This window comes from Simochromis diagramma, unplaced genomic scaffold, assembly GCF_900408965.1.
Source record: "Simochromis diagramma unplaced genomic scaffold, fSimDia1.1 OVJJ01000640.1, whole genome shotgun sequence".
In the NCBI taxonomy this organism is placed as follows: Eukaryota; Metazoa; Chordata; class Actinopteri; order Cichliformes; family Cichlidae; genus Simochromis; species Simochromis diagramma.
Genome location: NW_024387439.1, coordinates 547,546 through 562,303, shown reverse-complemented (window position 1 = coordinate 562,303; position 14,758 = coordinate 547,546). Strand labels below are relative to the sequence as shown.

Genomic DNA, 14,758 nt, shown 5'->3' with positions numbered 1-14,758 from the left:
CTAGGTCACAGTTTCCTTCCACATATAGCTTTGCAAAAACTGCATAAAAAGCACTTGCAGCAAAAAAACCCATAATATTCCAGAAACACGCTTTGCCGATCCGATCAGCTGTTCATAACACTTCCTACGTGGGAATAGACGTCAGCGCGAACTTTTGTACCTTAGGCTCATCAGAGACAATCGTATCCAGGTAAAATAATTTCTTTTTATCTACACGCATTTAGGAATTACTTAGCTAATTACACGGATAATTGAATTATTGTCAGCGTTGTGCCAAAAAGTATTTGCCTGCCAAAAACTGATTTCCAATGTTTCCTTGTGTAATATCTGTAATATCTTTATGTATGTTGTAGGGGTGCAACGATATTCGTATCGATATTGAACCGTTCGATACAGTGCTTTCGGTTCGGTACGCATATGTGTCGAACAATACAAAATTTGTAATTTATTTCATCAACTTTCCTTCTGACAATGCTGTCTGTGTTGAGCGCTCAGTGAATCTGCGTTCGACTACTCCGCCTAGGCTGCACTGTCAAGCGCAGATCCACTGAGCGCTCAACACAGACAGCATCGTCAGAAGGAAGAGCGCAGGGCAAGCTAGCGAGACAGAAGTTAAGCTCTCCTTGCAACATGGACCTCCCCCACCCTCATTCAGATCTGGCGTTTGGAATTATTTTGGTTTTCATGTGACGTATGACCCTGAAGGTAAGCGAGTCATGGACTAAAGTAAAACAGTATGTTGGATGTGCCATGCAATGCTCAATTACATGGGTGGGAACTAGTGTGTTAGCGCAGTTAGCTCGTTAACGTGTTGACCGTCTAGCCCCATGCACGGGGCGATCGGCGGTAGCTCGTTAACGGAGATTTGCCATGTTGTGGCGTTAAGGTCATTTCAACGAGATTAACCTGAAAGCACTAGTGGGAACACAACGAATATGACTGCACATTTACGCTGACATCATCCTAGTGCAAAGACAAGTGGAAGCAGACAAAAACAAGCAAGCATGCTACTAACTTTAGCCGAGTCATTTAGACAGCTGTTAGCACATGATTCTCCTTATATGTTTAATATGCTGCTGAGAATATAGCCCAGAAGAAGCGGATAGTATAGCTTTTATTTTGGAAAGAGACATTTCTCTGTAATAAACTCTCTTTTCCAAAGATGAGTGATTCCTCAATCAGATACAGGGCTCGCAATATCGCTAGCCTGACGTCCCGGGGCTAGCGATTTTTTTAGTCAGGCTACCAAAATCTATCTCTTCCCTGCCCGTCGGGCTATTGTAGGAAGGAAAAATATATGTCAATGCTTTTGCATTCTTTCAAAAATGTAGCTGGGTAATTATGTCATTGGCATCGGTGAGCCACTGTCAATATGTGACATATTGAAATCGCGTTTGAATTTGCTTTCACTTTGCAATCGTGCGAACTGTGTATAGAGAGCGATAGCACTGATCTGTGAGTGATGCTAATTTGTGCACCAATTCCTCTGACATTGTCTTATTAATCGTTAGCTTACTATGCAAACATGACAAGTGAAATCTCCCGCAGCTTAAACATGTGAGAGGTTGATCGCGCAGAGAATCGCTGAGCTTATGTGAGTGCGTGTGTAAAAGCAGCAGGATATATATTTTAGTTCTGCTGAGCCACATAAGACAGGTCAGGGTGAAGAAGTGACAGCCAAAGAAAAGCTTACCACAAAATGGAGAAGTTATGACAAATCAGACTATAAGACAAAAAGAAAGTGCAGCTTTATGGTTTCATGGACAAAAGAATTTCTGTGGCTGCAATATGACGAGCTAAATAACCAGGGGTGCACATAAGTGGTCTGCAGGTGCGCATTCGCTGTCAAAATAAAAAACACGCACAAGGGTTAGGGTTAAATTTAAAAACTGTACTTTTGAGTTAAAATATATATTTATAATCTTAATAAATGACAAATTAAAAAGGCATGAACATTTTTTGTATCGAAAAAATATCGAACCGTGACACCAAAGTATCGAACCTAACCGAACCGTGAATTTTGTGTATCGTTGCACCCCTAGTATGTTGGTAAATAGACTTCGGTGAACATGGTTTACAAAGGGGTTTTATATATACAATAATTACCTGATCTTCATGTATCTTCATAACTCTGGTTATAATGTAGGTACAATTGATATATTTGTTGCTGTCCTCTTGGCCAGGTAACTCTTAGAGAATAAATTTCTGATGTCAACAAGATTGTTTGTGAACTGGATAAATAAAGGATATATAAAAGTCACTGCCAAAAACTGATTGGAGCTTTTACCTTGTTACAGGAATGTTGCTGGTGGCTCAAGGTCACTTGATATCATTAATGAGGGATACATTTGACATATGTTTCACGTATTATAGATCAACAAGTTATTTATTTGTTAGTTATTTATTATTTAGCAGGTTTAATGCCAGCAATCAGTTTAGGGCAAAAACCAGAAATCAGTTTTTGGCAGACGATCATTTTTTGGCACAACACCGGTCATTCTTACACATGTGCTGTATCATATAAAATATATAAACTAAATATCTTTGAAACGTATAGAATCTAATCTTTTGTTAGTTTGTTTTTTTACATAGCACTTTATTGAACTGTTGTCCGCTACAGAGTTACAATTATTATACTAATAATATAGTATCCACCATCTCCTGCTTGCATATTTCTGAAAACATCTTATTGGTATGGCAGCCGTCGAGTGAGCCAGCCCTGCAAACCCTGTGGATGGACGATACAGTGGACAGTGGGAGGAAACATCCTAAAGCTCTCTTTGCAGACCACCTTGTGTGATTCTCCACTTGCCGACCAGAAAAGACAAACCGCAGGTCTCAGTTGCAGCACCCCATCCATTTCTGATCTTGCTCGGGCAGATTCAGCAACACTGCCAGAGACTTCCTGTAATCTATTACAGTTGTTAAAGAAACTGTCTAGGAACAGGTCACTCGGGTTAATCCTGTGTGAACAACTGTAAATATTGTTTTTCCATCTTTACATACTGTGTATTTGAAATATTCTTGTTTAATTGTGATTGTTATTTACTTCATTGCTATCAAATAAATATCCATATAATATTGTTCCAAGTTAGCGTTATGTTCATACATGTTAAAAATGCCTGTAAATCAAATTGAGTTTAGTGACAATTACTGTTTGTTTGAATCAATTTATTAATAGCATAAAACCTTTAAACTAATGCAACACATATAACAATGTAACAAATATATTCAAATAAATAAATTTCTCAAAACTTAACTCATTTTGGAACTAATCTTTCAAGAAGTGAAAACAGTCTGTGATAGGTTTGTAGCTTGAACCTATTCGCTGGAACGTTAAAGACAATATAATTACACAGCAAGCAAGACACGAAGTAGGCACCAAAGTTCTCTGGTTTACTCATGCATGAGGGAGACCTGCCTAGAGCCAAGTGTCGTCCCACCACTTGACCTCCATCAGACTCTCAGCCAGGCTCCCCATAGCACTCCTTTTATTGTGGTTACATGAATATGCATAGGGTCATTAACATATAGCATCTTACATAGGTATACATGTGAACAAAGAATACTGTGTGTGTGTGTGTGTGTGTGTGTGTGTGTGTGTGTGTGTGTGTGTGTGTGTGTGTGTGTGAGATACTGCTGATCAAAGGGTCATATAACATGAAAGCCCAAAGGCAAACATCCTTGGTCAGGAAGAGGGTAGACCCCCCTTCACCCTAGATGGAGGATGCTGCTAATAAAGTTACACAATTACACAGTACATTCATGTTTATTATTATATTTACAAAATACCACAGTTTTTGTCTTGGTCGGATCATTTTATTTCGTTGTATTTATCCGCGACAACTTAAAGGCCCCTCTGTGTCTGACATAAACTGGTCTGTGGCGCAAAAAAGGTTGGGGACCACTGCCGTACAGCATGAGGATTAATAGAACCGTACTCATATGAATATGATGTGTAAACTGATTTATTCTTGTACCTCCACGCCATAGCGGCCCAATTCTTCACCCCAGTGAAGAGGTGATCGTTTTCTCCTCGTTTTAATAAATTAAGCCGTTTGGTCTTTGTTCCCCACAACATATCACCAAATCGAAAAAATCAAAATTAGCTGTATGTAAGCAGCAATACATGAAAAACCACGGGTCCCACCATACAAGCTGGTTTACGGTTATTAAAAAAAAAAAAACATGTATATGCAGATGCCCCAAGCTTAACAACACAACCGCTATAACAATTAAACTTTTGTACAACCAAATTTTCATATACTTACATTTGAAAGTGTTTTCCTTTCCTGCTTCGACCACCATCGTTATCAGAATAAAATCTCCTGTATGACCCGCAATGAATCCTGGGATATGGTAGGACACAAAGGATACATCGGACCCATCTTTAAAATTTGGGGAAAAGTAGGTCGCCACATTTTGAGTACTCTTTAAATTTGGGTAGCCTTTGTCGTGTTGCTGTGACATCATTGCCTCCAAATATGGCATTGAAGCATCCTTCCCCTGAATTCGGACACAACTAACCCTGATATTCACGGAAAAGTAGGATGCATTTGTCGCTACATTTTGAGTACTCTTTGAATTCGGATAGCCTTCGTTGCGTCACTTTGACATCATTGCATCCAAATATGGCATTTTAAGTGTCCTTCCCCTGAATTCAGTCACAGCCAGCGTCTTGCTCAAGCTGGAGGTCATTTATTTCTGAGCTGCGCATGCTCGGAGACTGTAGCTAGTCTCCCTGGTAGTTCCGCAGCCATGCAAGAGCACCATCTATATACATAATGAGGTATAACCTCAGTATGGTAACGCAAAACAGTGCTAGAAGAAGTCGCAATAATAACAAAAATCAGGGGTGTTTGGTTTTCTTAAAAAAACTAAATATGTAGCACCAAACTAACACTTCAAAACATTTGCCCAAAGTCTTGAAAGTCCAATAGTCAAAAATGTTACACACATGCAAACATCATGTTTGCACCAGGTCTCCAGAGCTTACATGAAAGTTGTCCCATTTGGCTATATGTGAAAACCTCTTTAGGTTACACAGCTCTGGTCAATCTCCGTATTGGTGGCATATCCCCTTCTGGTGTCTCTGGGGCAGGGTCTCTGTTATCCACATGGCTCACCAACCCTGCGTCCTCTGTAACATCCTCAGTTGCAGGTTCCTCCTGGGTTTTCACAGTTGGTGATGAAACAACAAGCATTGACAAGTCTGCTGGTTTTGGAGATACAGCTGGTGGGATTGCACTTTCCTGCTGCACTTCCACTGTTTCCATTACTTGTCTTATTGGCTGAAACTTGGGAGCTACAACTCCCAGTTCACTGCATAGTCTCGGCTGAGGCCTTTTGGAGTTAACTCTCCTCCTGACACTGATACCGTATAAAAGGCTCTGAGACTTTGTTCTTGCAACATTGTTTGAGGTGGAGTTGCCGAAATGACATAGGCAGATGTTTGAGGTACTGTGCTGCTACACCTGAAGGGGAGATAGTATTTCCAGGTTAGCTCTGTTTTACATCATTGTGTAAGTTGTGCTCCTGTTTGCCATCCTTCACAATGATGCTCTGAGTGCTAAGTTCATGACTAGAAGTAAGTTTCCTTAAATATGTTTATTTTTTAGATCTCAATAATTGATGCGGCTCTAATAACCTTCTACTGCGTAGTAGCAGTGCATTTTTCGCCTCATGATTTGACAACCGCCATCACGCAGTAATTTTATTCGGCCACAGGATGGCGCCAAAGTTCCTTGTCAATGGTTAGCGTGAATGTTTCTGCTTATAGTATCGCATTACCACTGTGCTTAATTGAGTTCTTTCTGTTTAAAACAAGTAAAATAATATCTGCATAATTCAAGTTATATATAGAGATTGAAAATGTGAAGTCATTCAGGGGTGAAACCGCAAAGAATTCTAGGAACTCGTGGCAAGAGGTACTAGAGCACGCAGGCTTTCAATTGAAATTAGTTACACAGCGATAAAAAGAAACACAAAAAATGGCAAGAAGCTTTTGTATTATTAACTGCAATAGCCGGTCGCATGATAGCCACAGGAAGCTGACGGGTAAAGAGATCGGTTGTTATCGGATTACGTCGTGGAAGAGAAATTGTTCGAGCCATGTTTCCGAAGTAACAAAGAGCCGACGGATGGCCTGGATTACAGCCATTCAAAAACCAAATATAACGTCCCAGAACACTCCAGCTCACATGTTAGTCTGCTCCAAGCATTCCCACAAAGGTCAGTTTTGTAGTAGTTAATACGTCACTTTTCATAACATAATTGGTGATATAGGTTACAAGCAAGTCTGGCGCTGAACAGAAATTGTCGCGCTATGCTCCTTTATTTATTGTGCATAAATAGTGAATTGTCCTGACAAAATATTGTGTTTCGCTTCTGTTATTACCATGGTATATTGACAATAACATATACTTTTATTCACAGGATAAAAAAGTTGTTTTGTATCACTAATTGCCCAGTGCGATTACGGCATACAATATTATTGTCACTGCTACATTTCTGTAATGCATACCAGAAATTATTTCCACTACTAAGTAATTACCGTTGAGCTTAAAGGTCCTATTAATAAACGGTTAACGTGTGTATTTATGAAGACAATTTGTGAGACTGGTAAACTTATGATACGTACGACGGTCTTTCGTTCTACACGGTGCATTTCAAGGTCCTGTACCCATCCGTCGGTAAACTGTACCTGGGCTTGTTGCAGTGACCGGAAGTTACTAAACTTCATGAGTGTATGAACTCACTCCATGAACCGTATAATTATAAATATGAGCATGCCTTTTCGTCGAGTCTGTCTTTGTACGGACCGGCATTGTTCTCCTTCGTTTTGTACATTCCTTTTTTGGGGGGCAAAGAAATACCAAAAAGGTATTGGAACCGGAGAATGAACGTTTTGCGGTGCTGCAAATGCTTGCATTTGATGCGGTACTTGGATTGTTTTGCCAAGAGTTTCCGGCATGCAATGCGCGAAAGTCACGTGGTCTGTCAATCTCTATTGTGTCATGGGCATGGATATATTTAGGTTTATTTCATCGGATATTGTAGGTTTACCTATGTTGTGCTTCTGCTGTGTATATATTTGGTCTCATGGCAATTTGTTTGTTGCGACAGACTGCTGGAAGCACTGAGCATCAAGATGACGATAAAACAGCTGATTGTGACTTTTCAGCCAAGTGGAAGCCTATTATCCTCCATTCCTGTATCCTGACCGATACACCATCTTGTTAGCTGCTAAACCTAAACAAGCTAGCCCTCACCTACTACTCGTCAACATTTCCTCCTTCGAGCCAGATGCATTTATCAAGATGGAACCAGATGGAGTGACATGTCCTGATGTAAGGCCTAAACGGCAAACATGCCGACCAAGCCGGTTTGATGACTTCGATGTTGACTACACAGGAAATCCCTTTTAGGGAAATGCTGCAGTGGGACACCCCACAGCCTCTTACGAGAAGTGAGAGAGTTCAGCCTCAATATAGCCATACACCACCCCTCTAAAGCGACAGGGATGGGTCCTCTTACAATACCCTCTCCACTGGGAAGAAGTGAACAAGATGTGGACTTTAATAGGGATCTCTCGCCTGAATTTACACCTCCCAACTGGCTAGAGTCTTCAATACACCGATTTCATACAGAACTCAGAGCCATGCGGGCCGAAAGAGAGAAGCTACTCCAATCAAGCAAGAGTGATATCTTTACTCTCTTGCTCTTGGCGAAGGCGGTCGCACTTTTTTCCCTCCTCCTCTCGTCTCCCTTAGCTTCCCTGCTTAGCCTCTTGTGTCCTTGTCTAGTCTCGTGTTTTTTGTATTAGTTTTCCCTGGAACACTCTCTCATAATCTGTTCTCTAAAACCTAAAAGAGGAATTATGGATTTGATCAACTGGTCCCTGAATGCAATTGACACCCCTTTCTCAACGAGAAGTCTGGGCTAGGGTGAGCCTGACTGCTGAAGATATCTACCTATTCGGAACCATGATAACAAGGTTCTTGCTGATCGGAGCTGGCTTGGCCATGGCTTATCGAAGAATTAAGGAAGCAGAACCGGCTGTTCAAACCCCCACAAGGCTGCCCGCTGGGATGGAAACGATGGGACGAGGCGTGAGTTTCTCAAAATGGGCTCATTGAGTGCAGCACGGATAAGATCTTGGAGAACCCCACGGCTGCCGTAAATACTCAGAACAAGACCTCTGAGTGCAAACTGGATTACATCTGGAGGGGCTCGCTCGGAATAACACCTCTGAGCGCAAATTTGATCACATCTTGGGAAGTGCACTGCGGTCCTGTGTTCTCAGAATCTGCTCTTTGAGCGCAAGAATGATGACATCACGGATCGTAAGTCTGATAACATCATGGAGAAGCTCGCGGTTCTCCAACAGGAGATTGAGACCAGTGTTGGACTGTTAGAACAGCTTTGAAATTTATATGAGTTGTTCACAGTAAAGTTAAAACCACCATCACTTCATGCGGATACCCCTTCGGCGCCAGCTGCGGTCTCAAGGCTGGAGCTGAACAAAACACCCTGATAACGACTGTGTTGAGACTGTTCTTCCCATTCTATGCAAGGCCACCCGGGTTGGCTGGAAGACTGTTTACTTAGCCTGGCAGGGTGAAGGACATTTTCTCAGCTGAACTCTAGACATATACACATGCAGACATACACTCATACCCTCTCCCCCTCCAAACGCCTTTGACGCTTATTCCCTTCTGATGCTGACAGTGGATCATGGAGACCAGCGCATAGGCTACAGGCCCGGATGTACTGTCTACATTGGCTGTCTCTCACCCTTTACCCATCCCTGTTGCTTGTCATGTGTTTGGATTGGTTGGATTGCACTTTCCTGCTGCACTTCCACTGTTTCCATTACTTGTCTTATTGGCTGAAACTTGGGAGCTACAGCTTTGGTGTATTAGGAGTTTTTTCATGTGTTATGTGCAGAGGTGTTTTTTTTTTCTGTTCTCAAACTGATTTCCCTGTTGGAGCTCAGTCTGGGGGGAGTTATTTTTTCTCCTTATCTTTCCTCATGTTGTGCTTTTCCTTGTTATACCCCTCTGACCTCTCTTCCCCATGTGATGTTTGTGTAATGTATGTATGCAGCCTTAACCCATCATGGCTTGAACTGGTGGAAGATTTGCACAAAGGATTCTCCCAAATTAAGGTTGAAGAACAATATTCTGACAATGGTGTACAGTACCACCCTCTACCTCACACAGCATATTTTCCCGGTAAGCCTTCCGTGCCAAGTCAATACTGCACCCCATCTCAGAAACCTGTGGTTAAGGAAGGAAACACGTTTTGTTCCTCTCCACAGCATCCTGGACTGTCTTCCTGTTAGGCCTCAAGTTAGACAGGTTTGTTCCCAACAAAGTCTGTTCCAGCCAATCCTCTCCCGTCTGTTGAGTCTGCGCTTCCACAGGCCCCTCTAGTTTAGAGACTTATTCCTCATGAAGAAAACAAGACAGTCAGCGATCGATTGGTTTTACATGCGCAAGGGAGGCCCCGGTCGGTGTCTGAGGAAAGCACTTCGACCTACCACAAAAATGACCTCGACTCCGGCCTCTGCTTTGGGGGTGCATTTGTGTGATCTCCTGCTCACCAAAAGGATCATAAAAGCAGGAAGCTTACCACACAAGAAACAGATCTTTCAGATAGGATGTGCCTAATAAAACCTCCCCCAGCACCAGAGTAGCTGGAGAGGCAGTCAGAGACAAAGGAATGTCTTTGATCCTACTGCTTGAACCAAGACTTACAAATTTATCAAACACAATGACATTTAACAATTTGGCTGTGTCCCAATTCAGGGTCTGCACGCTTGAAGTACGCGCACTACGCGTACTACATACGGTGCGTACTATAAGTACGAGAAGTGCGGAAGTGAGAGGCTTGTGAAATGGGACGGTCTAGCCATCGTCGCGCTGCTCAGGTTGCCTAGCAACCATGATACTAACCACGAGAAACGTTAAAACATGATTGTTGGGCTTCATCTCTGTACTGAACAGTCATTTTAAGATTAGTCAGTAAATAAAAATTAGCTAATGTTGTTTATGAGACTAGAATCATCTCACTGTGGTAATGTAAATATAATACGGCCAATATTATAGTATTGTCAGATTATATATATATATATATATATATATATATATATATATATATATATATATATATATATATATATATATATATATATATATATATATATATATATATTAGGGGTGCAACGATACACAAAATTCACGGTTCGGTTCGGTTCGATACTTTGGTGTCACGGTTCGATATTTTTTCGATACAAAAAAATGTTCATGCATTTTTAATTTGTCATTTATTAAAATTATAAATATATATTTTAACTCAAAAGTACAGTTTTTAAATTTAACCCTAACCCTTGTGCGTGCTTTTTATTTTGACAGCGAATGCACACCTGCGGACCACTTATGTGCAGCCCTGGTTATTTAGCTCATCATATTGCAGCCACAGAAATTCTTTTGTCCATGAAACCATAAAGCTGCACTTTCTTTTTGCCTTATAGTCTGATTTGTCATAACTTCTCCGTTTTGTGGTAAGCTTTTCTTTGGCTGTCACTTCTTCACCCTGACCTGTCTTATTTGGCTCAGCAGAACTGAAATGCTTTTACACGCTCACTCACATAAGCTCAGCGATTCTCTGCACGATCAACCTCTCACATGTTTAAGCTGCGGGAGATTTCACTTGTCATGTTTGCATAGTAAGCTAACGATTAATAAGACGATGTCAGAGGAATTGGTGCACAAATTATCATCACTCACAGATCAGTGCTGTCACTCTCTACACACAGTTCGCACGATTGCAAAGTGAAAGCAAAAAAAACAAGCGCAAATTCAAACGCGACTTCAATATGTCACATATTGACAGTGGCTCACCGATGCCAATGACGTAATTACCCAGCTACATTTCTGAAAGAATGCAAAAGCATTCACATATATTTTTCCTACAATAGCCCGACGGGCAGGGAAGAGATAGATTTTGGTAGCCCGACTGAAAAAATCGCTAGCTCCGGGACGTCGGGCTAGCGATATTGCAAGCCCTGTATCTGATTGAGGAATCACTCATCTTTGGAAAAGAGAGTTTATTACAGAGAAATGTCTCTTTCCAAAATAAAAGCTATACTATCCGCTACTTCTGGGCTATATTCTCAGCAGCATAAGGAGAATCATGTGCTAACAGCTGTCTAAATGACTCGGCTAAAGTTAGTAGCATGCTTGTTGTTTTTGTCTTTGCACTAGGATGATGTCGGCGTAAATGTGCAGTCATATTTGTTGTGTTCCCACTAGTGCTTTCAGGTTAATCTCGTTGAAATGACCTTAACGCCACAACACGGCAAATCTCCGTTAACGAGCTACCGCCGATCGCTCCGTGCATGGGGCTGGGCTAGACGGCAAACACTTTAACGAGCTAACTGCGCTAACACACTAGTTCACACCAATGTAATTGAGCATTGCATGGCACATCCAACATACTGTTTTACTTTAGTCCATGACTCGCTTACCTTCAGGGTCATACGTCACATGAAAACCAAAATAATTCCAAACGCCAGATCTGAATGAGGGTGAGGGAGGTGCCCTGCGCTCTTCCTTCTGACTATGCTGTCTGTGTTGAGCGCTCAGTGGATCTGCGCTCGACAGTGCAGCCGAGGCGGAGTAGTCGAACACAGATTCACTGAGCGCTCAACACAGACAGCATCGTCAGAAGGAAAATTGATAAAATAAATTACAAATGTTGTATTGTTCGATACATATGCGTACCGAACCGAAAGCACTGTATCGAACGGTTCAATATCGATACGAATATCGTTGCACCCCTAATATATATATATATATATATATATATATATACACACTCAACAAAAATATAAACCCAACACCTATGTTACTGCTCCCATTCCCCATGGGATGGACGTAGAGACCTAAAATTCATTCCAGATACACAATATAACCATCCCTCCCAAACAGTGGTCACAAATCACTCCAAATGTGTGGTAGTGGGCACATCTGCCATATTGAAGGAAGGAGACGACGGAGCAGTTCAGGGGGCCGGCCGCGCGGAGCACAGGCTGAAGCTGGACCAGGAGGAGCAGAAGCCGAAGTCGAACCTGGACCAGACGAGGACGAAGGCTCTGAGGCTGGGCCAGACGAGGACGAAGGCTCTGAGGCTGGGCCCGACGAAGACGAAGGCTCTGAGGCTGGGCCCGACGAAGACGAAGGCTCTGAGGCTGGAGCCGGACCAGGCGGAGCAGAAGCAGAGGCCGATGCCGGACCGGGCGACGTTGAAGGCGATGCAGAGGCCGGGCCGGGCGTGGGTGCAGCTGAGGCAGAGGCCGGGCCGGGCGTGGGTGCAGCTGAGGCAGAGGCCTGACCAGGCGAAGCTGAAGCCGAGGCCGATGCCGGACCGGGCGACGTTGAAGGCGATGCAGAGGCCGGGCCGGGCGTGGGTGCAGCTGAGGCAGAGGCCGGGCCGGGCGTGGGTGCAGCTGAGGCAGAGGCCTGACCAGGCGAAGCTGAAGCCGAGGCTGAGGCCTGACCAGTCGAAGTTGAAGCCTCCGGCTGGAGACAGGCCGGGCCAGCGGGTGCGGAAATCCCTGGCTGAGGAGCGGCCGGGCCAGCGGGTGCGGAAACCCCTGGCTGAGGAGCGGCCGGGCCAGCGGGTGCGGAAACCCCTGGCTGAGGAGCAGGAGAGCTCACAGCTGGCTCTGGGTGCTGTGGCTGCAGGTCCGGGAACTGAATGGGACGGTGGACAGGCGACTGGGAAACAGGCTGAACAGGAGCAGACCGAGCTACAGGTGAGTGGACAGGAGCAGACTGAGCTACGGGTGAGTGGACAGGAGCAGACTGAGCTACGGGTGAGTGGACAGGAGCAGACTGAGCTACAGGGGAGTGGACAGGAGCAGACTGAGCTACAGGTGAGTGGACAGGAGCAGACTGAGCTACAGGTGAGTGGACAGGAGGAGACTGAGCTACAGGGGACTGGAGGGCAGGAGGAGACTGAGCTACATGGGACTGGAGGGCAGGAGGAGACTGAACTACAGGGGACTGGAGGGCAGGAGGAGACTGAGCTACAGGGGACTGGAGGGCAGGAGGAGACTGAGCTACAGGGGACTGGAGGGCAGGAGGAGACTGAGCTACAGGGGACTGGAGGGCAGGAGGAGACTGAACTACAGGGGACTGGAGGGCAGGAGGACACTGAACTACAGGGGACTGGAGGGCAGGAGGAGACTGAACTGCAGGTGAGGGAACTGACTGGAGTGGAAGCTGAACAGCAGGTGCGGGAACTGACTGGAGTGGAGACTGAACAGCAGGTGAGGGAACTGACTGGAGTGGAGATGCTAAGGGATGAACCGGGGTAGGTGAGGCTGACGACGGAGCTGAGGTTGGTGTGGCTACTGGCTGAGCTACAGATTGAGCTAGTGACGGAGATAAGATTACGGCTTGGGCTAGTAGGGCTGGTGCCTGGGTAGGGGACAGTTCAGCTAATTTAACTAGGGATAGTGCGAGGGCGTGAAAGGCTGGGTCAGGAAGTGGATGAAGTGGTGACGTAGCAGGTGAACCGGTTAGCTCTTCCAAGTCTCTAGGGAGGTCAGGCTGGGTTCTGGCTGCCCTCAGCCTGGGCGCTGGGACGGGCACGGGAGGCGGCTGGACACCAGTCACCCCCACCTGAGAAACAGAAGCGGATGTGGAGTTAGACCGGGTCGCAGCTGCCCTCCTCCTGGGAGCTGGCACTGGTGTGGGCGTAGACTGGGCCCCCATGCTGGTGGGAAATGGCTGAATAATGGGTGTGGAAATAGTGACGGTGTGTGTGTTACTGGCAGGTGTATGGGAGAATGTTCGGGTTTTCCTGCCACCACTATTTACAGTCTTTGGAGGAGCAGAGCAGAAAAACTCTTCCCAGTCCACTTCCTCCTCTAGGAGGGAAACGTCCCATGAATCAAAGATGGGTTTATTATTGGGTTGAAGTGGAGAGTCAAACGAGGGTGGAAAACAGTCGCTGGAACTCACCACCGGGAATTGCTGAAAATAGTCCATTTTATGGCGGCGTGTGCGCCGCTTTCTCCGGGAAGAGGAAGCGGCCGGGATAAACAGCTGAGCCTCTGGCGCGGTAGCCTCCGTTGAGCCGAGGTGGGAGGCGTAGCCGTTGTGCCGTGGCGATGGTGGAGGTCCGGCGAATGAGGCGGCAGGTGTGTGAGCGAGGAGCGGAGCGGCGAGAGAGGGAGCGGCCGAAACGCGGCGTGAAACGTCCACTCTCCGCGGCAAATGTTCCGGTGCAGGTGAGGCAGCAGGTGGGGGAACGCGGCGTCTCCGAGGCCCGCCCAGAGCCAAGCGAGTGCCCTCGAAGACGTGCTCTCGCTCCGCGAAGAGCCACTGTCTCTCCTTGAGTTTTTCAGCCCACAAGGAGAGCGCTACCTCCTGCCGCTCATAGAGGTCCGAGTCCGCTGGGTCAAAAGCGTGTCTTCTTGGCACGAGTCGGGTCATTCTGTCAGGGGTTGTGTGCGGAGGCGAGGAAGGGATGACCCACATGCAGGACTCTTGGTGCAGAACGAGGTTTATTGAATATGTAGACAACAGATGATAGAATGGATGGCTGGCTGGCTGGCTGGACTTAACGGACTGGTAGACTGGCTGGCTAACTGACTGACTGACTGGACTGAACACACGACAGAAACAACATCATCAACATCATCAATGACCCGACACTGAATGGGTAGAACAGAGGGCTTAAA

The 14,758-nt window shown here is 45.1% G+C and overlaps 1 protein-coding gene across 1 annotated transcript; it reads right to left on the bottom strand.

Annotated features, from left to right (window-relative positions):
- Positions 1-13,228: 13,228 nt before the first annotated feature.
- On the bottom strand, positions 13,229-14,510 carry LOC120722502 (formin-like protein 4). The gene is made up of 2 exons (XM_040013512.1): positions 13,330-14,510; positions 13,229-13,238 (listed from the first exon to the last, which is right to left on the bottom strand). Exons 1-2 carry the CDS (start codon positions 14,508-14,510, stop codon positions 13,229-13,231), a joined length of 1,191 nt encoding a protein of 396 aa, XP_039869446.1.
- Between the last annotated feature and the right edge of the window lie 248 nt (positions 14,511-14,758).

What these genes read in the sequence shown, in the direction of transcription:
- LOC120722502 (XM_040013512.1), bottom strand. Translation starts at nt 14,510, where the DNA reads ATGACCCGACTCGTGCCAAGAAGACACGCTTTTGACCCAGCGGACTCG.